The sequence below is a fragment of the Ixodes scapularis genome, unplaced genomic scaffold (assembly GCF_016920785.2).
Source record: "Ixodes scapularis isolate PalLabHiFi unplaced genomic scaffold, ASM1692078v2 PGA_scaffold5__190_contigs__length_132052651, whole genome shotgun sequence".
NCBI classification, from domain to species: Eukaryota; Metazoa; Arthropoda; class Arachnida; order Ixodida; family Ixodidae; genus Ixodes; species Ixodes scapularis.
The window spans coordinates 111,787,075-111,813,215 of NW_024609880.1; the positions used below are offsets into that span (position 1 = coordinate 111,787,075).

Consider the following 26,141-nt stretch of genomic DNA (forward strand, 5'->3'; position numbering starts at 1 on the left):
ACATGAGACCGCGTTTTTCAGAGCAATCATGACGCCGGAACCACTTGACTGAAATCTATCTTTACGAAAAATAATATAGTAACGGAAGAAATTCATTGTCATCTATACCTTTAGACAACCAAGTGTCAGTTTCTAGGGTTGTGTGAGGGTTACACGTGTCAGTGACAAAACAAATGTCATCTTTAGACAAGATGCTACGAAAGACATTAAAAGCCAAAGACTGGAAGAGTTTAGTGATTTGGTTTTAATGGCCGGATTTGCAGTTTGAACGTGGTGAAGGGGGACGAGCAGGTTTTTTGCGTCACCGCGTGCGCCCTTTCTCGGAGTCGTTTCCATCATCGAAAATGAAACACTGATTTCCAAAGAACACCTTCTGAAAGCGCAGCCTGAACGCGGCATTCATGTTTTTCGCATACTGGTTAACGCGCCTGCGAGTGTAAACTACTTTATGCGGAAAAGTTTCGCTGATTAGAACCTTCAGGCCCTTTAGCTTAGGAGCGCCTAAAAAAATCGCTTCTTTGATTTTCAATTTATTGAAACGTACCACAATTGGAACTTGTTGAGAACTTGGAAATGGACCCATTCTATGCACCTTGTCAATCAAGCTAGGCTCCAGTGCCACTTGCAATGACTCGGAAACAAGATTGAGAACCCTAACTTCCGATTTCTGCCAAGTTTCATTTGGGTTCTTTGGGTACCCCCGAAAAGAGCAGATTGGTTTTTCACCGCCAGCTCTCAAGGTGATCTTGCATCCTGTAAATTTGATAGGTAAGCCTACCATTTTCACTAGCAGTCACTTTAACTTGGTTCACGCCATTTTTCAGCTCATTGACTGTTGTCAGTTCTTGTTCCATCTTGGCCATCCTTGTGTCAATCACGGCGAGCGCGTCGTCAGCTTTCTCTTGTTTTAGTTAAACGTCGTGAGCGACCTGCAGAAGCTTCTTCTGACTGGCTTCTAATCTAGTTAGAAACGCGATAGTTTTATTGTCCCTTCCCGATACACTGCTCAAACTTTCCGCTGACAAATGTTTAGCGTCAAGAGTGCCGGGATTTGTTTCAACATCACCCGCGGACAACAAACGTGACTGAATGGCAGCAAAAACGCTCAATGAAGAATCAAGCGCAAAACCAATAACATATTGCAGGACAAAGGGCCATGGCGCCTCAAACAGTAAAACGTTCCCGGATCAAAATTTAGAATGCGATAGGTAACTGAAAAAAAAAAGAGTAAGGTGGATATTCTTCCGGTGCCAAACCCCGAGCGGCATGAAGTCGCGGTTCCTTCTTTTGTAGCCATTCAGTCGTGTCCGATGTCCCTGTTTGCCAGATGCTGAGCTGTTGAAAGCGTTGACGTTGGAAAGCAGGTAGATCGCAATTCCTTTCGCAAGGAAAATCCGTGGTCGAATCTGGCGAATTTGACGGCACCGCTTCCGAAGGCGAAGGCAAAAAGGAAGCTGCCACGGTTAAAATGCATGTCTGTAGCCAAAACAAGGGTAAGGCACACATTCTTCCAGTGCCAAGCATTCTGGGGAGCGATTCTGTAACACTGAAACAACATTACTTACAGCACGGAAGCGTACTACAAAAAAAAGAGAAAGAAAAGAAAACAAGGCACGCATCCTCTTCGTTTTACAAAGCTTAGAGAAATACATGAGGGGTGTTAATTTCTTGACGGCAATTGTGAGGATATTTTTATTGTCTGCCTCATTTTGAAGGTTTGTATTTACAATTATCGTGGTACTGGACCTTCGTTGAACCCCCGCAGCTCTTGTAGACGTTTTCGCACTCAGCTGAAGGACTCCCGTCTACTTTATAATAGCCCATCCACAGCGTACAGCCTGAAAGAGCAAAGAGATGCATTGATGCAAACAGCCACAAGGAGTGGTCACGATATACACAAGTTGGCAAATCGTGAGGCATAAGTAGTGTCTAGGAAGTGTAGAATAGTTACAGCATACAACGTGAAAGTATTCGAGACCGGGGTGCCACCAACAACACAACACCACCCGGTAGTACAACTCAAAAGCGTACTTCCGTTGCTGTAAAGAATACATAACAGGAGTATCTAAGGAAAGAAGTCAGTATTTGCATTTCACTGGGTTTCGAAAATGGTATTTAGGCAGTTTTCTTTTATATATAGAGAAGTTGAAATATTTTGAAATCTAATTTAGAAACTTCATAACATATTTTACAGGCTTTATTTATTTTTTTAATTACTCGCCTTGCAAGTTGATATTTCTGGGACTGGGACAAAATTAAAAATCGTAGACCATAGTTAAAAGGCCTCTGAAAAAAAAAAGTTTTTTTAACAGTTTGGTTGAGACCCGCGCGTCAAAAAAATTAATTTTACGCGAAAAAAAAAAAAAAAAGTTAGAGCAATATTGACGGCGCGAGACGCGATTGAGCCGCCAGTCACCTCCTTTCCACTTTTCTTCTCTCTCAGCATTTCGGGCGCGTGGAGGAGTGCGGGATCGGCTTCGCCTTTAGGTCCGAGATGGTCATTCCGGAACGACCCGTGACGTCATGGACTTCGCGCGCAGAATTTCAAATAAATCTCTCGCCGTCAATATTGTCCTAATATATTGTTTCGCGTCAAATTTTTTTTTTTTTTGACACGCGTGTACTATCCAGGCTGTTTAAAAACTTTTCTTTTTCTTTTCAAGGGCCCATTAAAGTTTTGTTTTTGTTTTTGTTTTTAGAGCGCAGCAATTATTCGCCCGTTTCTGCTTGAGCGGCGTCGTCGGCATCGGCGTAACCGTGCGTTGCTATATGGGACGTTTTCCATAATAACGTCACACGTGACGTCACATGTGACGTCACATGGGGTCACGTGTGATGTCACCCTCGTGAGAGTTAGGAGGGTCACCTTCACTAGGATAATGAGGGTTACTTTTACGAGGGACACCAGGATTAATCTCACGAGGGTCACGATCGGGTTACCCTCACGAGGGCCCACGAGGGTTACCCTCACGAGTGTTACAAAGGTTACCCGTTACGTGGGTTTCCTTTTTTTTTTTTGTAAGTTTGGCTGGTAACACTGCTGATGCAAGGCAGGCGGCGCTGCGTGGATCCACAAATGATGACGTTTCAGAGGAAAAGGCACAGGTCTTGTCTTACTATGTGTAATAGACCGTAAGCGAAATTGTTCGAACGTCTGGCAACATTCTGTGCGCTGCCATCTTTGTTTCGACGAGCTTCCTCTGCTGTTCTTCAAGATCGTAGCGTTGTCGATAAAATCGAGGCCTACTGCTCACCGTCATCGATACTCACCCACACCTTCGAGCTAAGGGTTAGTATTGTTTTACGCTCGTCTTGCGCATGTACGTGCTCGTCGCCCCGCCGGTCGCTGGTTTCTCGCCGTAACCATCATGGCGGACGTACGCTTCAACTCGAAATTTTTCTGCGGGCACAGGCACGGGCACGGTCGCCTAGTTATCAAAAGCGCTTTCTCTGCGCGAGTGCTTCTGCGAGCGAAGGATTTTTCAGAACTACGCTTTCGCGACCTGGCCTTTGCCAGCGCCGAAGCCAAAAGGTGAGAGGGAGAATGTTCTTCGGCGCCGCACTAGGTCACGCTGTGCATTTCGCATTTCGTCTCCTCATCACCCGCTGTTTTGACAGATGGTATCAACCAAAAGGCAACGTCACAACACCCTTTTATTTCAATAAACCATTTACTACAACTGTTGCTACATAAAATCCATTTTATGCACTATTGTGAATGTGCCCATACACCCGGCTCCCGTGGCGTGTTTTATAAATTTTATTCTGGGTAGAAATATTTATTGTAATGTTTATTATTATGTATACATGTTGTAAACCTTTCGTAAAGTAAATGTAAAAACTAATTATTACTTGTACGGTTTATGTAGTCTAATTTATGGTTGTACAAGGCACCCTAGAAAAACCTTGGCAAAACCAACAACTCGGGTTTGGAAATTTTATATCTACGGAATCACTTCAACTACAACATTCACATCTAGCTGAGTGCTCCTTCCAAGAACATGATTTTCATAAATATATTTAGATAAATATAAGAAAAATACAACCCAGACCATCAGTGAACCATCTGACGTGAAAACACCCTGCAAACTTAGGGAGAGGAGGACATTCGTGCGCGCGGGTGCATTCACAGCACCGCGTTTTGGTTGGAGTTATTGATGACTAGATGCCAAGCTCACTGTTCGAACACGTTAGGACATGCAGTGAGTAGAGACCATGGTGTAAATTCTAACACCGTAGTAAAGGAAAAGGCAGCTAGCTTGGCGCCTACCGACTGATTATTACATTGTACTACAAAATGGGACCGGAGCGGCTACCGTGAGGCATGTGGTGTAGATCGCGATGGGTATCGACACAAGCGCATCATAAGTAGAGGGTCAGTGTGGTGGTGCTTGTGCACGTGCGCCGCGTGCAAGCACACGGGCGATGGCAGGCGCGGGCTGCAGCGACTTTCTGCTGCTCTGCCGACTGCAGCGCCGCGATCGTTGTCTGCAGGCGCAGTCACACAAGCTACCATCGGAAACACTACCTTGAATTCTATTCCACTGTATAATTATTCCAACCAGAGTTCCGAGTTCCGACATCCCCGGGCGCTCTACTCTTATCATATCTCTCAGTTTCTATCTGCAGAGTCACTGTAAAGATGAGAACGAGCGTTACTATACTCGTTTTGTCCTAAAAAATAAAAAAAATATAGGTTTTTGTTTTCGGAAAAAATAAACTACGCATCACCGAACGCTGATTCTCGGTTCAAATATAGCGCCAGAGGTCCGAAATAGAGGCCAATAGAGGCCTAAGCTTCAGTACTAACCGTTATCTTAATAAGTTATAAGTGAGTTTCTGACATTTTTAATGGGAAATTGGGAGCCGACAGAGCTTTCGAATACATGGAGCTATATGGCGTTACCCAAAGTGGGCACAACTGCACCTCATTTTCCCATTGCAAATTTCAGAAAATCTGTTGTAACTCTTGAAAAAGACTCCGGTTCGTGCTGAAGCTTTGGCATCTGGTTCGGACCTCTAGCGCTACATTTTGGCACACAATGAGCGTTCAGGGGTGGCAGAGTTTATTTTTGCATGAAGAAAAAAACACTCAATATTTGAGGAAGTGATTGTATACGGGTACGAATCAATTTTAGAACAGTTTTTAATGCCGGGAATTTGAAAAAAAAAAAAAAAAAAAACCCCTATAACTGAGCAATATTATCGTCTGCGTGACTGATAAATGTTCCAAGCTATCCAGTAAGTACGCAGTGTTTATGATATTTGCTCTCATAATGAAGCGCAGGAAGAAATTGCCCCCACTTTTCCCATGAGAATGCATTTTGTCGGAAGCCAATTTAAAACTTGTTGCTGCCTGCTTCAATTTGACATCTCACATTAACGCCAGTTGGACCTCTAGCACACATTATAAGAACTCTGCGAAGACGCGTTGTCGATTATTCCGACGCAAGCTCACTGCCTGGATACGCTTTTGATAACGAGAAAAGGCGCTGACCTCGTCACAAAGTCGTCCTTCGATTATTCTTTCTTTTTCGGTCGTTTATCGCTCGTTCGAAATATAGTCAATGGATCCTCAGAAAGTAGCGCCATTGCCTTAGCTGTCTATTAACCGGGCACAAACAGACACCAATATACACACGGAACAACCTCGTAAGCTAACTGGCTGATTTATTTAAGCTGCCATGGCAATTGCTATTTCCGTACACCCAACATTTTCGAAGCTACGAGAGGGTCCTTCTGAACCCGTCGCACCAACATCACTACGGAGCATCATCGTACTGAACGCGTTCCTCACTAAAATAAGCGTCTTTGGCGCTGTGCATGCAATCCACTTATTAATCATACATATCTCTACAGATCTCTCGCGTATTTTAAAAAAATTAATTTATTTTTCGTTTGGTTCAAAGATGTGCGCTTATTTTTCCGGTTTTTGGATTAAAAAAATCTCAGTATTTGAGAAACTTCACTTTAAAACTACGTGCCATGGGCTTCATCGGCTCACTAAAAACAGGGAGGCCAGGGAGAAACTGCTCATTCCATGAACCATAATGGCACGACTTCCCCAGGATCCAGGGTCATAAGGACGAAAGATTTAAAGCAATTTCGTGCAGTTGGCCAATACGTCGTCGAACGCAACGAGCGAGCGCTCACTTCGGCGGCTGAGTCAGGACAGCCAGCCGGCGGAATACACTAAGTCGTGTGTGCACGTAGGCGTTGTAAATGGAAATGGGGCGGGGGGGGGGGGGGGGGGGGGTAAGTGAGAGCCAATTATGTACGCGCACAGGGCGTATTTGTCACTGGCCCTAGGCGAGCCGATCCTCGAGTAACTTACGGCTGTCAACTCGGGAGCTGATTGGCGGCCGGCCCCACGCCGTACGCTTCGGAATACGCCACGCCGAAATACGCCGAAGCCCCTGGACCTGTCTTGGACGGACCACCAAAAAACGCGCGTTCTTCTCCCGACTTTGAGGTGCCGATCAACGAAGCGCTCTCGTCCTGAATCCCGCTACACGTCTAGATTACGCACGCTGAAATGTTTCTAAGAATGCCGAAGATACGGCGTATTTTGGACGTATTTACTGGCGTTTCGGCGACGTAATCCCGACGTATATAGCGGGTGTCGGGACGAGCGCTTCCTCGACGTCTGAAGGTTGGCGTAATTGCGCGCCTATTTGGGGATCTGACCGAGACAGATCTCGGCGTTTCGGAGTATTTCGGCGTCGCGTATCCGGAAGCGTACGGCGGGGTACCAGCCAATCAGCTCCCGAGTTGACAGCCGGAAGTTGCTTAAGGATCGGCTTGCCTATCTTTGCGGCCGGCTGGCTGGCTCGACTCAACCGCCGAAATCGGCGCTCATTTGTCGAGTTCAACGGTTAAAAGTGCATTCGCACACTTGCAACCGAGTACGACCGAATGAGACAACATCGGTTATTAAGCCTATTACGACAGAATGCGCTGCTGCAGAGCTGGTCATAAACCGTTTCAAGGTGCTTAAAAAACGGTCTTGTTTCAGCTTGTATAGTGAACCGCAAGTATGTGAAAGCGCCTTAACGGCGAACTGTACGAAATCACTACATCTCTTTCGAAACAGCGATCTACGACTGAGACAGAAGAAAGGACCCTCTATGTGGAGGGCGATGTGAAGAAAATTATAAAAGGAAGGATTTTGAGCAGGCTATTGCAAGGAACATTTCTGAGAGAACCGTTTGCAAATAAGGCTCGGGTGGTTGATTATCATTTAGTTACTTATGTCCCCTGGCGGAAAGCATTAATATAGCAATTTATCTACATCTTGCCTCGTTTCATGAAAAGCGTGAGTCGGGGCACACTCCACCAAACGCCGAGGAGAGGTCGTCGTCGACGAAAATGCCGTGTGTTGTTTAGCTACAATCCTCTCCTCTCTTCTGGGAAAAAAAAAAAAAAACGCCCGCCAAGTGCCGTAATTACATCCGCTAAACCGCACGCAAATATGTTGAGAATACGCCTCCTCTGGGTCGGCTTTTAGCTGACGTATGTAGAACTTCACACATAAAAACTTCAAAGACGACGCAACGTGCTGTACTGGAACGCGAGAGGTCATAAACCAAATGGTCACACTCAGACGCAAATAGGTGAACCAATCTTTAAGGGTGAAAGGAGCATAGCACTGTTAAGAAGTGATGGTCGCTGCTACGCTGTGAAAACACACCATTCTCTCTTCTGTATTCTTCAATGTGTGAATCCGCCTATATTTGAGTTTTGAGGTGCTTATACATCACGTTTGTGACTCACCTGAGTTGGTTCTATTGTAAAAGGTTTTTGTAACTTGACACTGCTCCTCGAGGTCCATGTAAATCAGTTGCCTTTTTTGTTCTGTTTAAAACAAGCGACCACAACTAAAGCATTTATAAAACATGAATTCAGAATATTGTACGATTATTACTTGCATGTACAGGAAGTATACCAACGAGATGGTAGGAATTGTACTAATCTGAACAAGTTATTTTTATTTTTTTTTTCTCTCGGGGTTTATACGTATTAGGTATACGTCTTCTGTTTTCTGCTCAGTAGATTATGGTTACAGCTAGGATCGGAAGAACAAAATTACATCGCAATATGCGATGGGAAACGTTTGCAGGAACAACAATACTTTAGCAACTCTAATTCTTTTATGAACGTTTTAAACACTCGCCAGATTGAGCCTTCATCGCCGACCCTGTCTTACCCAGTTGCCGAGCCGCTAAAGCGGGCGTTGACGAGACTCCACAAAGGCCTACGCTGGGGAGAAGGACGCAGTAGCAGCTGAAGTGGCAATAACCTATCCTGCTGTGGCAATGATGAAGTGAAGCGAACAAAATACACGAGTACAGTTAAGACTGCTTACGCTAGAAAGCAGCCTTAAATATCGCTAGAAAAAAACCTCGGTGCTCGCTGTTTTCTTCGCTAATGTTTATGGGTTTTCTTAGCTACCAGCGCGACTATATACTTGTGTTTTAGGGTGAGCGTGGGGATAAAGGGAATGCCGCCTTTTACTTTCTATGTTTGCGCTCCCTGTGGTCGGTTACAGGTTGAAAGGGGTTTCCGAGGGAAAACAATTAGGTAGAGGGGGAGGGTGCAGGCGGAGCGCTGAAGAGGAGGAAACCTCCTCCTCTCTTCAGGATTTTGTCTGCTTCCTGCTCCACGGCCAGAAAAAGTTTCTAGACCTGTCACTGATTATAGACACGGCAACACCAATTTTGTTTTAGCATGTTTAAGTATTGTTACAAACGTGGCCCACTGTGTGTGGATTTGTTTTTGATGTCGACGTGTGTCTTCATACTTGCTTTCCATCTCTCTCTCTTTCTCTTTCGATCTCCGAAACGCCTTGCAACTTGTATTATCTCTTCACTTGAAATTCAGAAGGCTCTGTTTGGAACGTCAAATAAAAGCCTCTACTGCTGTTCACAATTTTTTCTACGTCTACAGCTAGAGAGCCTAGATCGGAGAACAGGGTCCATTTCAAACCATGGTATCGCTTGAAATTTAATGGTGGATGACTCCTGAGGAGATTATTCGCGAGTGCGCATGCTCTTTGTTTGCGCATGGCGATGAAAAAAGCAGGCGGAAAGTCGGAGACGTTGGCTGACGATACGCTCGCGGCAAGTCTTCGCAGCTCATATTGCGAACGTGGCCCATATCAACCACGTGACTTAAATCGAGCAATTGGACTGAGAAACTGCTCCATCATTGAACTCATTGCCGCATGGCAAGGAATTTGAGGAGAAAATTGACACGAGGCATTCGAACAACGAATATTGTGGTGACTCGTGCTTGCGGACTGTTTTTGAATGAAGTATGAGTACTATTAAGTAGTGTGAACCCGGCTTTAGGCGCGGCACCATCCTGCATCAGGGTTGGAGACGTTGGACGTTATGGTTAGCTTGCCTGTGTCTCTTTTACGGGTTCAACGTAGGCACTCGACGCATCGCATCATGTTTACGCGTTGGTTCGATAAAGGCGTTCTCGGAGTCTTCTGCCAGAGTGTGGGGTCTATTATTGGTGTTCCGTGTACGCGGCCGTGACCAAAAAATTCCAGGACTGAGTTTGTAGCATACAAAGTGTTGCAGTAGTCGAAAGCGGGGACCTTCTTGCGTAAGTATGCCAAAGGGCGCTCGCTCCGTGAACATTTGGAACTCCGCTACGCGAGTTTGTTTGATTACATGCACGAGCATAATGGCGATCTCTCAATAGTCAGCTAACCAAAACGAAAACGAACGTCTATTTTACGTGAAACCCGACAAATCTGAAACAGAAACCTTTGAAATCATTTAGAAGGCTTATATGTCAAAAAGCAGTCAGGTGTGCGAGGTATTTTGAGCGGCACTCGCGCCGCAAGAATGGCAGAATGTCACTGAAGTCAAAGAGAGGCCGGGTAAGGTCGTCCAACTGATCTTCGTCTTCAAGCGATTTTCTGTCGTTCCTGAAGCGCGAGTGCGGCTTAAAACACTTCGCAAAATTCACTGCATGTAACACAAGCCTACTGAATCATTTGAATGGTATCTGTCTTTTATTTGCCGAGTTTGACGCAGACTATGTGTTCGCTCCCGCTCTGGTTTGCAATCTACGGTGAAAGCGCTATTGCGCCCGTGCACGTGGTCACACAAACTCCTGTAGCGCAGCTCCAAATGTTGACACAGAAACGTACTTTCGTATAGCGTGACGCGAAGTTCCAGTCGTTCGACAGCTGCGCGCACATCACTATGCCGCCCTCTCTTTTTATGCTACAAAATCAGTACCGGGACTTTTTGATCACACCTTGGAATAAAACCCAACCGCAGAAGCTTGAGAATTTCGAAAATTACCCGAGGCTATGGTCTCGGGCATTTGTTTAGAAGAGCAAACTTTTTCCGAGTGCAAAATATGAAACTAGTATAACTTTATATCTATCCGAGTCAAAAGCAGTAAAACTGTGGAGGGAGGCGGGGAAAGTGTGTTTGTGGGCTTGTATGATTGGGAGGGGGGGGGGAGGTTCAGTAAGGAGCCGCGAGCCGCACTTTAACACGCAAAACGCCGCATGCGGGTCGCAAGTCGCGGCCTGGCCACCTCTACAAGAAGTAGTTGAGACATGTCAGTGCTGTCACGTTCTGCTGCTTCTTCCAGCACTTCAAAACGAGAACCCCCTGGCCTGCTAATTCAGCGAGAAAAAAAAACACACTGACAGTCATGTCTGAAAGAGATGCTTTGGCAGCTCTCTGCCTGGTTAGGGGGTCAGATAGAGGAAAATAAACTCCAACTACAATTTAATACACAAGCCATTTTCGCAAACTCCGAGGCAGGCTGGCTCCTCTTTCGGTACCCATTTCCTTTGTGTTGTATAACCTCGCATGACGAAAACAAAATTTATCATTTGCAGCTCATTACATAATAATGGAGGGGTGCGCGAGTATCGAATAATTGTAATAACATCAAATATCAATTTGAATCAAGAAAACAAACCCAATAGATTCAATAATCAATTTATTTTACATGATATAAAATGTTTACTAATTCTCGTGCGAAAGAAACAGTGGCTGTGCATGATCTGGGATCCAACTTCTCCTTTCGGGCCATAACGATGTTGCTGGCCGTAAAAATATAAAAGAAAAGGACTTTTGCTCAGAAAATAAATAAAGCGTGGTGAATGCGTCTTTGCGTGTTTTTTGTTTTTTTTTTCAGCCTACTAGAAAAGTTTATGACAGTTAAAATTGAGTTCATGATGGGGCGGGTGCGTTATCACAGGGTATTTGTCATGTGTTAGACTTTTTGACTGGTCAGAAAGCAAAAACATACGCGAACCGTATCCCGTTGCAAAAAGCTATTTTGTGTGTTTCTCAAAAAGCTCTACAACTTTCCATCTGGCATTTCGGCGTTAACACAACATTTAAAAATTATTTAATTAGTCCTCAACGTTTATTAATTAGGCTTAAAAATACTGCAACTCTCGCAAGACAAAACGGCGGCTTGGGCGAGTTGGTTATCCATGTCTCAAAAATAACCGCACAAGTACGGAATCCACACAAACAGATGTCGCTAAGTCAATAAGTGTGATTGTTTCTTGTGTCCGGTGGTGACGTGTGTTTGTGTGGATTCCCATCTTGCGCTGTTATTTTTGTAGATTCTCGCAAGACGCTTGCTAACGGCACACAGTTTGCTTACTTCCACAGAGCGATCCACTACTGAAGAAAGGAAAATCAGTGCGCATTATATGGGTATACTCGGTATTTACGTCTGGGTGGCTCCAGAAGGGAAACATGGCAATGTTTTGAGTCATGATTTATTTTGGGAGAAATCGCGGCAGCCTGTAGAGCGAGTAAATAATACACGGCAAGAATATGACAGTATTAAAAGTGTGATAACCGTTGAATTCATCGCAAGCCAACATATTTCGGACTTATTTTCTTGTTCCACAAATGCAGCCCGTTGATGTCTACGCGATTTTACGTCGTGTTCCTCAAACTTTGGGAAAACAAATCGGAATTTATATTTACATCGAAAGGTCCGTGCACTGAAATATCTGTACATTAAAATGTCCCACACCGTAAAGTCCGTGCACCGAAAAGTTCGTGCACCAAAATATCCGTGAACCGAAAAGTCCGTGCAGCGAAAAGACCGTTCAGCGAAATGACTGCACCGAAACGCCATGCACCGAAACAACCTACACCAAAATGTCCGGATCCCGGTACAGCCATGAAGGTAGGAAGCTTGTGAAAGCGACATCACACCACTAGCCTTGAAGCCGGTTGAGACTTCCGGTTCGGAGAGACAGGCCCACAGCGATTATCAAAAATGAACAAAACCAAAATACGATATTCGACGGAAAAAAAAAAGTTGGTGGGCATTCCCACCGATCGCGACCTCAACTTCAGGCTTCATTTGGGATTTTCTCGTTTAGCTGCCTTGAGCCGCCTGTAGCGTCTTCTTCTTCCTGCCTTCATAATGGCAGCAGAGCCGTAGGTAGCCTTCTAATTGCAGCCGACGCCGCACGTGGCAGCGTGTCTGCCCGCACGATTAGCAGACGGTGTCAGGCGGCAGACTAGACCATAGCCTCCTCTATAACTCACAAAGCCTGGCAGTTCGACCACGGAGCCATAGAGTGCCCGGTTGCCGATTTGGAGCGCGAGGATCTGATAGCACAGAGCATCAAAGTGTCATTTCTCGGAGAAACTGGACGTCAGCGCACAGCTTTTGCAGCGGCGAGGGCCCGAAACACATTTGTTGTTCGCTCGGTAGAAGTGTGTTTCTTCGTCTCGCCGCAGCGGGGCGCCAGTCACGTGGCTCTCCTCTCATCCGTTGTCTGCCGCTCCAGCTTTTCCATTTAGGCGGCTGCTTCTCGTGGCGATCTGCCAGGCTTTGTCAGTATAGAGGAGACTATGACTGGACGCACCAGGCGACTCAAAAGGGAGACATCAGGCTGGCGAACGTGTTCAAGAAAACAGCTAAGCCAATTAATGTGTGGAGTTACAGTTTTGTGCACAGGGCCTAAAGCAGTTGGCGAGCTTCAGCTAAATATCGCCAAGCGTAGTCAAAACTGCGCAAACACAAATGTTTTGTGTTTATGCAAATTAAGGGAAATATTACGTTTCTCAATTAAGCCCTTAACACTTTTTCTTACATGTCAGTGTCTTTATGAGGATCGAATATGATCGCGAAATTAGTCAAATACGCAGTTGAGGAACTTCCGGCGACACAGAAGTAGACCTAGCAATCTCGTCGCCGTCGCATTTTTATGTAATTTCAATGCCTCACTGAAAATTAAATTTCAAAAACTTCCGCCTCGAAAAATCATTGCTACACATCTATGGTAATTTTCGAAAGTGTTTTTCTACTTTTATAATCTTGGCACATAATCACGGTTGAGCATAAGAAGTTATGTTCTTAACATTAAATTATCACAGCCAAGTTTTACATCACGTTAGTATATGTAGAATGCAACTACTACGGTTTGGTCAGAATGTAGGTTTTATATTTATCAAAACTTAAAGAAACTTTTAATAGCCTTTTAAAATGTCCTTTTTTTCTAGTTGTATATACAGGGTGTCACAAATGAAAATTTACACGGTCTTTTTTACCGCAAAAATAAGCTAGGCGTCGCCGAATGCTCATTCTCCGCCCAAAGGTAGAGCTAGAGGTCACAATCAGATGCCAAAGTTTCAGCCCGATCCGATAACTTAATCAAAAGTTATAAGTGATTGTCTCAAATTTTCAATGGGAAAATGGCGGCCGACGGCGTTTTCAAACACATGGGGCTCTATGGCACCAGAAACCGAAAACGGGCGAAAATGGGCTCCATTTCCCCATTGAAATTTTCAGAAAATCACTTATAACTGTTGATTGAGTCATCGGATCGGGCTGAAACTTTGGCATCTGGTTGTGACCTCTAGCACTACCTTTGGGCGGAGAATGAGCGTTCGGCGATGCCTAGTTTATTTTTGCGATGAAAAAGACCGTGTAAATTTTCTTTTGTGACACCCTGTATTTTGAAATATACGAAGTCTCACACGGATTGTTTTTGTTCTGCTTTGCACTCAGTAATTTAGTAGGAGCCAATTAGCCTATTTTACATTGTATTTTTAAGATTGCGTTGCCATGCCCCACGCGTGCCCAAACCATTTTTTCTCGTGTGCATTGCAAAACAGCATAAAAAAGCGTTATAAAATTAATATCAGTTTTATATAAAAAGTTTAAGCAATATAAACTAAGAAATTAATTCAGTTACCTTAAATAATAATAAATAATTATATACGACGCCTTTTTTTATACATTTACCTCGTAAATAGGTATAGTGTTTCTGGCAAATTTGTAAATTTTAGTTATGTTTTAGTGTCAATGTTACTCTATTTAAAAAAAGCTTTGAAAATAGTCTCTTACTTTCATAACGAAGTTCACTCCCCTGCTGTATCTTACACGATCAACCACAAGGTGGCTAAATTGAGGTAATATTACAAATTTTCATATTTATTCTCGTTACAAGCATGCTTAATGCGAATGCGGGAGCAATGCGTGCATATAATTACTCAGCAATATTTACGCCGAGACACGGGCATGGCGTGTAATTAGTCTACGTGAAAACTTAAAAAAAACTCCTCCGCCTCGAGGAATTGCAACCAAAACATTAAGTCACCAGCGAGATGCAAAATAATTGGTTTTTGTTGTAGTCCAATTTTGTATGGTTATCAGAATCTCCAGAACGAAAACCCGATAAAAAAGATCTTTAGACGAGCCAACTTGCCTTTGCCCTCTTTCCACCTGTCATAGGCAAACTGGTCCATCTGATCTTTGTAGAACAGCACCGTAATTTCGTACTGATGACCATATCTAAGAGAAAATTTTAATCAAACCTTCAGATATGGATGAGTTACCTGCACACTGCCTATTACTTGTTTGAGAGTTTGAAGTTAGAAAAGTCCGCAACAGATCTTTCGATCCCTCTTAACGTATCATGAGAAAAAAAGTCTTTAACATACGCGTGTTCTTAAAGTACAAGAATATTCTATAAAACTTTATTCACAAAGTGTCAAACATTTTTCACAAACAACTTATGGGCTAAAAATTACTTCTCCAAGAAGACTTCTTTTATGGAAGCAAACCCCAGAATCAAATAGTGCGCTTGAAGAGTTGTGCATTTAAGTCATTTGAAGAGAATTTTTTTTATACTGTTGAATACACTAACAAATAATAATGTTAATAATTGTCACCACGATAATAAAAGAAGGAAGTCTAGAAATCATCAAGTCCTTATTCTTCATTTGCTGCTCTTTTTGATCTTCTAAGCACAGCGTCGGTACCATGTGTCCTTTTAACTCATAAATATGTAAAATAAAATTACGGTTTGCTTTAAAAATAAGCATGATAATTCATGTATTGCATTCTGCTGTGAGTTTTGTAGATCTCGTTTCGCATGTATTCTTATTTTATTTTATTTTACTTACTTTTTTTAATTAGTTGAACTCGTTAAGCTTAGATAATTTGTTAGTATTCTAAGCTTCTGGGTTTGTAAATGTCAAACGAACGCATTTTATGCATTATCAAGATTTGTCACAAAGTAACTGTCAAACGTTTATTCGAGTGGTAGATTATGCGCAACGAAAACTTCGAAGGCATCCACTTTCTGTGTTAAATACATTAGCTTGAGGCACACTTTCTATCAAGTGTGCACGCTAATTAGATCGCTCTTAAACCCCGACCTATCATTGACGTTGTATGCCCTTCTGATCGGATCGTTTGCGAAGCGCCTAAAGAAGTATACAGCCTCCTGCAATATGAAAAAGACTCGAGGTACACCTAAGCACTTCTTATGAGTTGGTGCATGAGAAAGCAAGCATGCCGCTCCTCCGCTTCCTTATTTCGTCTGCGGCGTACTTGCGTCGGCGGTCGAGCGCGCGCGCTCTCCTCACCGCGCTGACCTTGGGCGTGCAGCGGTGGAGCCGCTGCCTCGCGAACACGCAGCGCCTCGGGGTGGCGATCGTTGAAGCTGTCGCGCAGCGGCCAATGGGAGCCTCGTTTCTTGAAACTATGACGCGCGCCAGCCAATGGGACCGAAGCCGAAATCCATCAGATTTCGGCTTCACTTGAAAAAAGGAGTTTAGGTGCCGTTTCGCGCGGCCTCAAACCCGATGACGTCGGATCACTCCATGGGACAGTTAATTCTTTCGCATTTAAAACCCAGGGAGAGCACGTGCCTAAGACGTTGGCTGCCGGGGGCGCTGGACGCGCCCCGGGCGATTCTATTATATTCCGTGCTGAGGACTCACACGGGGCTCAGCTAAAGCGCAACACGTGGTTATCAGTTTTGGTTTCGCAGTGGAGAGCAGTTCGTCAGCGTCATGCCACGGCTATGTCCTACTAACGCCGTATGTGCTGTTCGAGATAAACCGGCCTGAGCCAAGGCGATTATTCTGACCATCTTAATGCGCGAGATCTGTGCCATCCACTGATCTCTATGTTTATTTGCTGGATCGCGTTTGACCAGCTCCGCCTATGGACGGGAATGCGGCCACGGTCGGCCATCTTTTTGGTAAAGTTATATTATTCTTGCCATCATAGTAATATGGCGGACAGCGCTGTGACGGTAGGCTGCCATAAAAATAGCCGTGGGCCTACTGTGCTGTACCGTGGGCGATATTTTGTGCTTGATTGAAATTGTTCGACGAAACATATTCTTGAAACCCGGCGTGAACGGAACGAAAGAAGCATCGAAAGCAGACGCCGGTGCGGCGTCTGCTTTTGATGCTTTTTTCGATGCAACTCTCCATACGAGCTGTTTTCCTTTTCCCCGGCGCTGCGATTTCATGAAACGTTCGCCGGGTCCTCAAAGATCGGGCTACCGTTCACGCCGGGTCTCAACACTATGTTTCGTCGAACAATTTCAATCAAGCGTGAAATATCACCCATGGCTATTTTTATGACAGCCTGCCACCACAAGTGCCACAACGCTGTGTGGCATAGATGATGATAGTGGTTGCACCTGCTGCACATTGGCTAGAGGTTATATAACTCTACCAAAAATATGGCCGCAGCTGCCGCATTTCTGGAGCGGGCAAACACGATCCAGCCAATAGGCATAGAGATCAGTTGTGCCATCCCTCTAGCCAATGAACGCGCTTTCCGGCCAACTTTATTTACTATAGACTAACGGACTAGATCATATGTATATTGATTATACATAGGACGCGGGGTAACACTGATATTTGTCTTTTTTGCAGTGCCTGTTTTGGCCTTATAGACTAACTTTCTGTTTAAAAACAAGTCAGCGCTTCCCCATGATTTCGTGTGGCTACTGCCTTTGCGGAGAAACCCGATTCGTGTGAGGTAAAGAATCTGCGCATGCGCATTGCCGACAGCAGCGCCATCGCAGCGGCTTGACGTCAGACCCGCCTTTTAATATACGCAAGAAACAAAAAAAACAACAACAAGAAACATAAAAACAGCGACGACTTGCTTGACTCGAGCCTTCATTACTCTGGGTATGACGCTGATGAAGCGCGCTTTTCCCCTACACGGAAACAAAAATCTGTTAAGCGTATTGAGGCTCAGTTGAGCACCGAGTGAGTACCCTCCCTTCAAAGGAGAATGGAATCGCCTAAGGCGGGCGCAGCGTCCCGCGCGCCGCCGTCTCGGAGACACACTCCCACTGGGTCTTTCATATTTCAGGAGACTGTATATTGGCTGCGGTGCTACCACTGCCACCGAAATCGATGCGGGCTTATGTAACTTGTTGACATCACGAAGCACGCAGTGGCGTTCTGGCATCTTTGAATTCTCTTCGGTAGAATGAAAAGGTCCGCAAACGCTTAGTAACCAGTGTTCAGTTTGGCCGAATAGTGTGGAATGCTTAAAGGGGCGGTGCAACGATATTATAATAAAAGAAACTGCATCTCGTAATTTTTACGTAGTTTATCGTGTCCCGGAGGATAAAGAAAACACCACCTCCTTTATTAAGAATGTTGCGGTTCCGCTGCATAATCGCAAAGCAAAAGTCGAGCTTTTTCCACCACCTGCAGCCCCAAGTGGCAGCCGAAAGAACTACGGCGAAAAGATTACGTGACCTCGCTCGGCTCTAAGCTGCAGCATAACGCCCGCTAATGTCAGCAGAGAGAGGGAGAGGAAGCGTCCTCCCAGACAGCACACGGGAACCTATCAACCTACACGGCACTCCGAATGACGTCACTAGGAGGGAGACCAGGCAACACATCCTAGAAGACAAGGCCGTAGCGCTCTTCTCGTGACGTCGCAAAGGAAGGCCATCGGGGCGCGCGTCGAAGCGAAGGCAACGCGCGTGGATCGACCGTCGTAACGCGTTTTTAGTCACATACGCGTGTCATATTAGCTAAAATGAAAGCTGCACATAACAACGGGTATAGAAAACATTTTATTACACGAGCAAAATATTAAACCGCTAAATAATCGGTACTAAATGGCACGAGGTATGCGTAAGACGTCTATAGAAAAATGTGATTGTTTTAAGTCGAAAACATTGAGTCATGCAATTACCGTTGTAGGAATGCATATTTTTTACAGAAATACTTCGACAAAATGGCGAGACACGCAGTGATTTGGAAACAGCAAAACAGAACAGTTAAAAATCAGGTAGACGTAGTCAACGCGGACAAGGCAAGACAAGTGTTTCTCACGATCATGTAAGCGACGTTATCGCGTGCAGTCACTGAATTCTTGCATCATACCCCGGCCACATGGCAAAATTAATGTAATTTCGATCGAATGACATTGTGGGGTCGGCAAATCCGCTTGCGGCGCTCGTATAATTACTCAAAACAGCGAGCTGATTAAATCATATATAACTGAATGAAAATATATTAACTTTTCCGTGTGGCAGGGGTACTAAACGTATTAGTCTACTAATTTACCTCTCCCTATGTGCTCGAGCTGCCTTAGAACAAAACATAACTTATTTTGTATATAATAATACTATTACCTTAATAGTTAAGATTCTAGTATAAACGCGGTAAAGGCAATACAATAACCTTAGTATAAATAAACACAGAACCACAAACAACGCACTTTCAATAATCACACAAACGTGTTATTTACCTTCCAGTAAAAACTAGATTACCGTGCATATTTACAAATGTCGACGCAACTGCATACGAATAACGACGAAGAACAAAATTGCAATCTATCATGCTATTAAAAAAAACGATTGCAGCATTTTACTTGCGCCCTACATGACCAAGAAAGCCCGTAAATAAGTTGTTTCTCACCTGTCGATCGTATCCATACGTCTTCCAATATCCGTGACGAACACATTTGAACGCGAACCCCAAGAAGCCTCTCTCCGTCGAGAGAGGTCTATCGATTAATCGACCAGTCTTTGTTGGCTAGTTGTCACACATGTCACTCAAACCGTAGCAGGACTTGTTTCACGAATCCACGTAAATGCCGTAGTATCATGCGAACACAAAAGAACTACCCGAGACTACGGTGATGACAGAAACACGACGGGAAACAAGTCTCAAAAGTACTACACACGAGAGCAGCGGCGACGAAAGGCTTAACGTTGTCGACCCATCTCTTGCTGGTGTGCGCTCCCTGCGACAATGACTGGATTTCTTTTCGGTTTCCTTCCTTTCTGAGATGTCACAGCGTTCGTTTTCAGACAGTCAGCTGCTCACACACAACCTAAATTTACCAGAATCGGAGCCATGTGGCATCGGCAGCATCGCAGCCGGTCCTTTCGAAAAGTGTGGGATGCTGCGGAACTGCGCGTAGTCCCGCGGTTACGGGGATACTCATAAATATAAATTTGGTACTCTCAACCTTTGCAGCGCGTTGTATATTACGTTTATATTATATATATAATAAATTGTACAAGACTGCGCCTTTAAAACGTATATTAATGTCGGATAAACGCGCATGAACGAACAGCACCGCGCCGCTTGTCAAGGAACATTTTTTTCACGTCGATAGCGTATTCTCACGTAGTTGCGCCATGGACTTCCTTCCTCCGCCATTGTGACGTAACCTCTCAGAGCGCTATGGCCTTGTCTTCTAGGAGGTGTTGGACCAGGTGTGACCCTGAAGGCTGGGAATGAGTTGAGGGGTGCCCGAAATGCCAATATTTATCTTTTTTTTTTACGCAACAACTAGGACACGCAGGCGAAATCGGTTTTCTGTTCTTTACTTCAGAAGTGTCAGAGGACAACTTGCAGAAATCTTTGACCAATGTCCGGAAATCGTTGCACCACCCCTTTAATATTTGGGGGAAAATCATAGCTCCAAGGCACAAAGACCGAAACACCAGAGGTTTCAAAAAACTTTTGTGTGCAATCCTGCAGACATTGACTTTCGAGAATAATAAAAAAAGGTCAAGCGATGAATGTTTCTAATAAGCCAGAAATTTAGGTATGTTTTTTCATAAATTATACTCACAGGAACGCACTTTGCGAGAAATAACAGACAAACATGATAAATATATAGGCACATGATAGTCAAGCATTTATTGTTCAGCTTGAATTGCCAACTAAACCTTGAATTATAAGGGAAACTGGAAACTAATTAAAATTCACGTGCTAATTGCCGTTTTCAAACACTTTATCAAATATATAAAACTTTACTGAAGACTCACGTTTAGTTTTCAGCAGTGGTTCAACTCCACATTGCAAACCAATCAATTGTTCACAAGTGAATCAAATACCGCAATAAAGGGCAAAGGATTTTCAAATGCACACTTACGGGTCTCTGTCGTAATTTTTGACGGAGTATTGGATCTTAATGGGATCACTCGGGCGTCTGTCACGTCCTCCCCACCTTGATACACACTTGTAGTCGAAAAATACCCAATCATCCCAGTAGTCACGGTACTTCATGTAGTATTCGCCGCTCAGAAATGCCTAGGAATGAAAAGTCAGGAAAAGATTACCGACTTACGGGAAAAGATACCGCTTTTAAAGTGGCATTTTGAAACATGTTATGCTCCAATTTTTAAATGCTTCCCAATATTTTTTTGTTTTTGTTTTTTAATCAAACAATCCATCGGCCAGAGTACCCCAATGTATCTGAGCTGACAAAAATATTAAAAAATTGAGAGTTGACTTTTTTTTTTATGGCTAATATTTGGGTTACCGATAGATTCCGAGCAATTTGCGAATTCTCATTAACTCGCCCCAATATTATTCAGAGAACCTCGGGTTCGTTCCCCGACTATACAAAATAATATTCTTCAAGATATTTTAAACTAATTAAATTGGAACGGTCTACGGTCTACGTCTCTGCAAATCTAGATTGTTTACACTGACAAGCCACGAAAAGATTATCAAAAAGACATAATTTGTATAACGGTGTGTTTCATGCTTTATCTCGTCGAGAAACAAAGGTGGGTTTAAAATGGGGGAGGGGAGGAATACCCTCCCCCTCTTTTTAAGCATTCACATTGAAGGGGCGGTGTGACGATATTCGTTGGGAATGATTTTCACTTTAAAACAAGTTTACTCGCACTAGTGGAACAGTGCCCCCAACGTCACTGATCAATAAATTCCTTTGTTCCGGTGTAATTTCAAGGACAAAAGCCAGCGTTTTCCTTCATTCTCTTTTTTGCAAAACTTGATGACGTACGTGCGGTCGCAGTACATCCCAGTGACGATATTTAAAGACGGGGCTCATAGATTTGATCTGAACTTTACGTGAGCACTCCATGTGGACTCGTGATAATGAATAGCTCAACAATTATTCGGGTAGCCGCCCGTGTCCATTCGCTGTAATGACGAAAGTAGCCGAACCATAACAATGTCTGGAACTCAGCGGGTGTACTGTGTTTTGCCAACCCCAGCGCGTGGCTATGATCAGCATTAGCGGCACATAATCGGCTCCAGATCACGTGGCCGCTTGTTCTGGCTACAAAATAAAATAACAAACGCTGCTCTTTTTTTTTTTTTTTTTTTTTTTTTTGATTGGCACATTTGAAAGGCCGCTTTCTGTTGGCTGCTGTGAATTCCCTGCACGATGGCGGACAAAACCTCAACGCCTCGGCATACTTCGTGCGTTTGCTTGGATTAGAAAGCAGAAACGCAACCACAGAAAAAGGTGATGAGCGCAGTGACGCTGCACTTTCGACGATATTTGATTGGTTCGCCGGTTGCTAGCGTTGGCCGTGCTCCGACGTTTTCTATCTTATGAAATGGCTTTCACGTTCCACGATGACGCTTGTTTCGCCATTGTGCAGTAGTTTGATCCTTCTAATAATCGGTACGTAACTTTCGAAAGGGGTCTAGTAAAGTTGTGCTGCCCGCAATCGAAATATTCCATATTCGCTCATTGCCTGCAGAAAACAAAATTTTGCTACGTCAATACAAAATCTTATTGACCGCAAAGGCGCGCTTGTTTTTATATCAATGTAAATAAAATCATACCAAAAAAGGGTTCCTTCTGTGCAAACCTAAAAGTTGTCCGATATCTCCGGAAAATCCGAAAAACACACTTTTGGTTCAATCACAATCGACAATGATTAAAGTAGTCCAGAAATATGCAGAACAATACGTTTGTTTTTATGTTTTGTTAGCCGCGCATAACTGATAAATAATATTGCATCTGAGGCACATTCATAGCAAGCTGGGATAAAAAAAGCTTATTTAGCAACCAGTGCTCTAGCAGTTTGAACATAAAATAGTAGCCGTCTTACCCAACTTGCATTAAGTTGTGACGTTTGCACATCCGCGGCATGCGAACTGAAGATCGCCCCCGCCAGGATAAAACAAAAAGCGAAGAGTCCAGTGGTCATGGTAGCTTTTGGTTGAGCTGTCTTCGCGCCAAGTCGACTCCCAAGTATACTAGTTAAGTATACCGTAGACGCGGATGAAACGCACCGACTTTTATATCCAAGGTTTCGAGTGGTGTCAGGCAGGCTCTCCGAGGGAGGCATTGTTTTCTAAAAAAAGAAATAACCCACTTGTAGACCCACCTTATTATTGTTCTGTTTATTGCGTCGTGTATCTTGATGTATAGGACCTTGCAACATGTAAGATATATCTCAAGGCCAATCTTCTTATTTTTTTTTTGTGTTGTAAGAGCTGTTAAAACCCGTTTGCTCTACTGACGTCTTACTCCTGGTTAACTCAGTTGGTGGAGCGCTCCACTGGAAATGAAGAGGTCACTGGTTCGATACCGGAACCAGGCGGATTTTTTGGGTCGCGCACCAGTCACCAATAGCTATGTTCGGAGATCTGCGTTTCTGATTTATTCTCATTGTTCCCCTTCTCCTGGGATTATTGTTGTCATCACTGTAGATCATGCTCGAAAACCACTAACTCAAGCCATTATAGAGAGATATTAAGCATGTAAAGCATTTAACGGCGTTGCGAAAAAAAAAAAAAGGCTCGATTTGGACAGGTTTTAGGTTAGGGCTACCTATCGCCAGCGGTTCTGCTGCCCTGTGGCTGAAACGCGCGATGAACATGCTACATACTTCCAGCCTCCGAGAGAGGCGAAGCGGTAGCTTGGCGCCTCCGCCACGTAAAGGGCAAATCCGCTTCATTTTTGATATTTAAAAAAAACTATGTAGCCCTCTTCAGTATTATATAGGAAGACCACATGTTACATATTAGGATCTGATTCCCTCTATACATTTAATAAACTGGCCAGAAAACTTCCAAAGGAGCCAAGTCGCCGAAATCTGCCAACGCTAATGTGCGACGTGAGGCGCATTCATTAGCGCAGTCAACGCCACGGAATTGGAGCAGTCAACATTGAGCCACTACGGCAAAGACGTGACTACGTCACTCTCACGTTTTTTTTTCTGTTTTTATTTTTTTTTTTTTACTTTTAAGAGCGAAAATGAACGATGACGTCATGAGTTTCTTCTCCCGGTGTTGGCTCAACGGCGTCCGCGTGATCACCGTAACACGGATGTGCTAGTTTGCGCGGCTCTGCGCGCTTCCCGGAGCTGAGAGGTGGGAGCAGTCTGTTTCGTCTCGCCGCTGCTCTAGCTTGAGAAGCACGTTATGTATACGATACGAGCGCGGGCCACATCTCCGATGCCTAGTTGCGATGAATGTCGAATGATCCATAGGCTCACGATGTTGTGTTGTGGCCTGCTCGAATTCCCAGTTGACCAGCCAGGGAGTTGTCTTTCACAAGTGTCCCCACGATGTTGTAGCAAACTACATCGGCGAGGATTGCGGAGCAGACGCTTTGCTCTACGTTTGCCCGCGGTCGCATAGAGGATCATGTGACCTTTGAGACTGCGACGACCCCCATACGGGAAGCACAGACGCGCTGTGGTGGGCCCACGCTGAGGAGAGGAGAGACGAGGCGAAAACGATATTTACTGTTTAATAATAATAGGAGTCGGTGCTGGTGCCGCCCGCAGCTCACCGACCGTCGTGGCGTTCTGAAGGGGTGGTGTCTATACTACCCACAGACGTGTGCACTACCGCGACCGCAGCGCGTTTTGACGCAGAAAAAAGCAATTTATTTCAAAGTTACGTTTTGCAACCATTAGTAGGTGAAGTTAGGTAAACCACTCGTAATATGTTGCGAAGAGTGTGCCGGGCTCAATTTTCGCCGGATTAAAACAAAGCGTAGTACTTTTTTTTGTTCTTGAAATAACGTTGTTTCTAGAGTGTTTCGTTGCAACCACTATTCGCGTTTAAGATATCTCACGAAGCGCTCCTAGGCTGTAATCTAGCTTGATCTTTCTCCGTTTTCTTGATTATTTCGCACTTGTAGAGTTTTCGTGGGAAAGGTTCCATCCATGAGACCATGACTTACATTGCGAAACGAGTGATACTTCTAAAGCTCGCTATCAGGAACCGGTTTGACAGTCGTATATCACGGAGCTTGGAAATGTCCCCGTTGAATGTACGCTCGCTCTATGCTAGTTCGTGTCAATTCTGAGTCCTAAAGCCTGTTCTGTCTAGAACGTGGCATATACCGTGTGACACGGTGTATAAAGTAGGACAAATACGTCGACACGATCGGCGCGTCGTCGCGTCGTCATGCGTGTGTCGCGCTCGAATAGCTTCCTTCGTGGTTTATAAGCCGTTGTGCTTGAGTAGTGTTCCACGAACCAGGTGTTCTTTTTTTTTTTTTTCAATTGTGCATTTACGACCAGAGAAATACAGAGCATTTTTATATTGCTTAAAGGCTTTTCGTGCTCCGTATTATGCTGGCCACGGAAGTACTATTTACACGTATATTTCTTTAGTCAGTGATCAACTTCCAATCGGTTACTGTTTTCTGCATAAATCAACGCACACATCCGCATATGTAGCAGATAACACGTTTTTCAAGCCTGCAACAAAATTAACAAATTTTCACCATTTATTTATTGACACAATACGTCTTTTTTTTTTGTCATAGCAATATATATACTACAATAAAATCATGTCGCACAATCCACATACAAATATAACAGAAATAAAAAAAAACTGCATAACACAGTATGTACAATAGCTAGTTCACTCATAGCAATAATCAGCAGTAATAAATCTAGCATAACATTTGGGGACCAATAAATGATTCACTGAAGGCACTTATTTCCTACAAAGTCGATGTATGATAGGAAATATTCCGAGATTTAATGTGTTAGTGCCATCGTCAAGGAAGCAGAGCACGCTTGTAGTACACATATTGAAGTCCTGTTTATTCATATGTTCCCGATTTTGCGCCTATGTCAGACGATGAGAGCCTGCCGCTAGAAGCAGAACTTGGAGGCTTGCGGCAAGGGCCCATCTACGTTCCTGACCCATATTTATTCAACCTCCGTTACCAGCGAGGGAACGACATGCTCGGCAGCAGCGGCAGAGTCAGGAGTCACAAGTCCGGTAAAACTAATCAGTGAATCAGGATACTGGCAGATGTCAATATTTCTTTAGTTATCAGCATCTGCCTACCTTCCTCAACTAACTGTAACCTGCGAGACTTATCACAAGCGGCTCAGTGCGAATCGAACCCCAGGCCATGCGATCCGCAACCCGACGCCTTTACTCGGCATGCGGAGGAAAAGAGGAGGAAAACGTAAAAAGCAGGACCAAGTATGTGTCACGAGAGCCTGCGTAAACAGGCGACCGTCGACGCTAGCAGCTGGCTCCGGAATGACGGAGCGTATCTTCCGACGTGATCCCACAACGTTACGGGGAAAATCATAACGCATAAACGGATGCCGCAATGGGCGTATGACGCAACGACTTGGC

At 44.3% G+C, this 26,141-nt stretch overlaps 1 protein-coding gene across 1 annotated transcript; it reads right to left on the minus strand.

Moving 5' to 3' along the window:
- Window positions 1-1,704: 1,704 nt before the first annotated feature.
- Window positions 1,705-22,729, minus strand: LOC115312203. The gene is made up of 5 exons (XM_029971109.2): window positions 22,631-22,729; window positions 20,689-20,846; window positions 14,729-14,814; window positions 7,774-7,854; window positions 1,705-1,838 (listed from the first exon to the last, which is right to left on the minus strand). Exons 1-5 carry the CDS (start codon window positions 22,727-22,729, stop codon window positions 1,705-1,707), a joined length of 558 nt encoding a protein of 185 aa, XP_029826969.2.
- Between the last annotated feature and the right edge of the window lie 3,412 nt (window positions 22,730-26,141).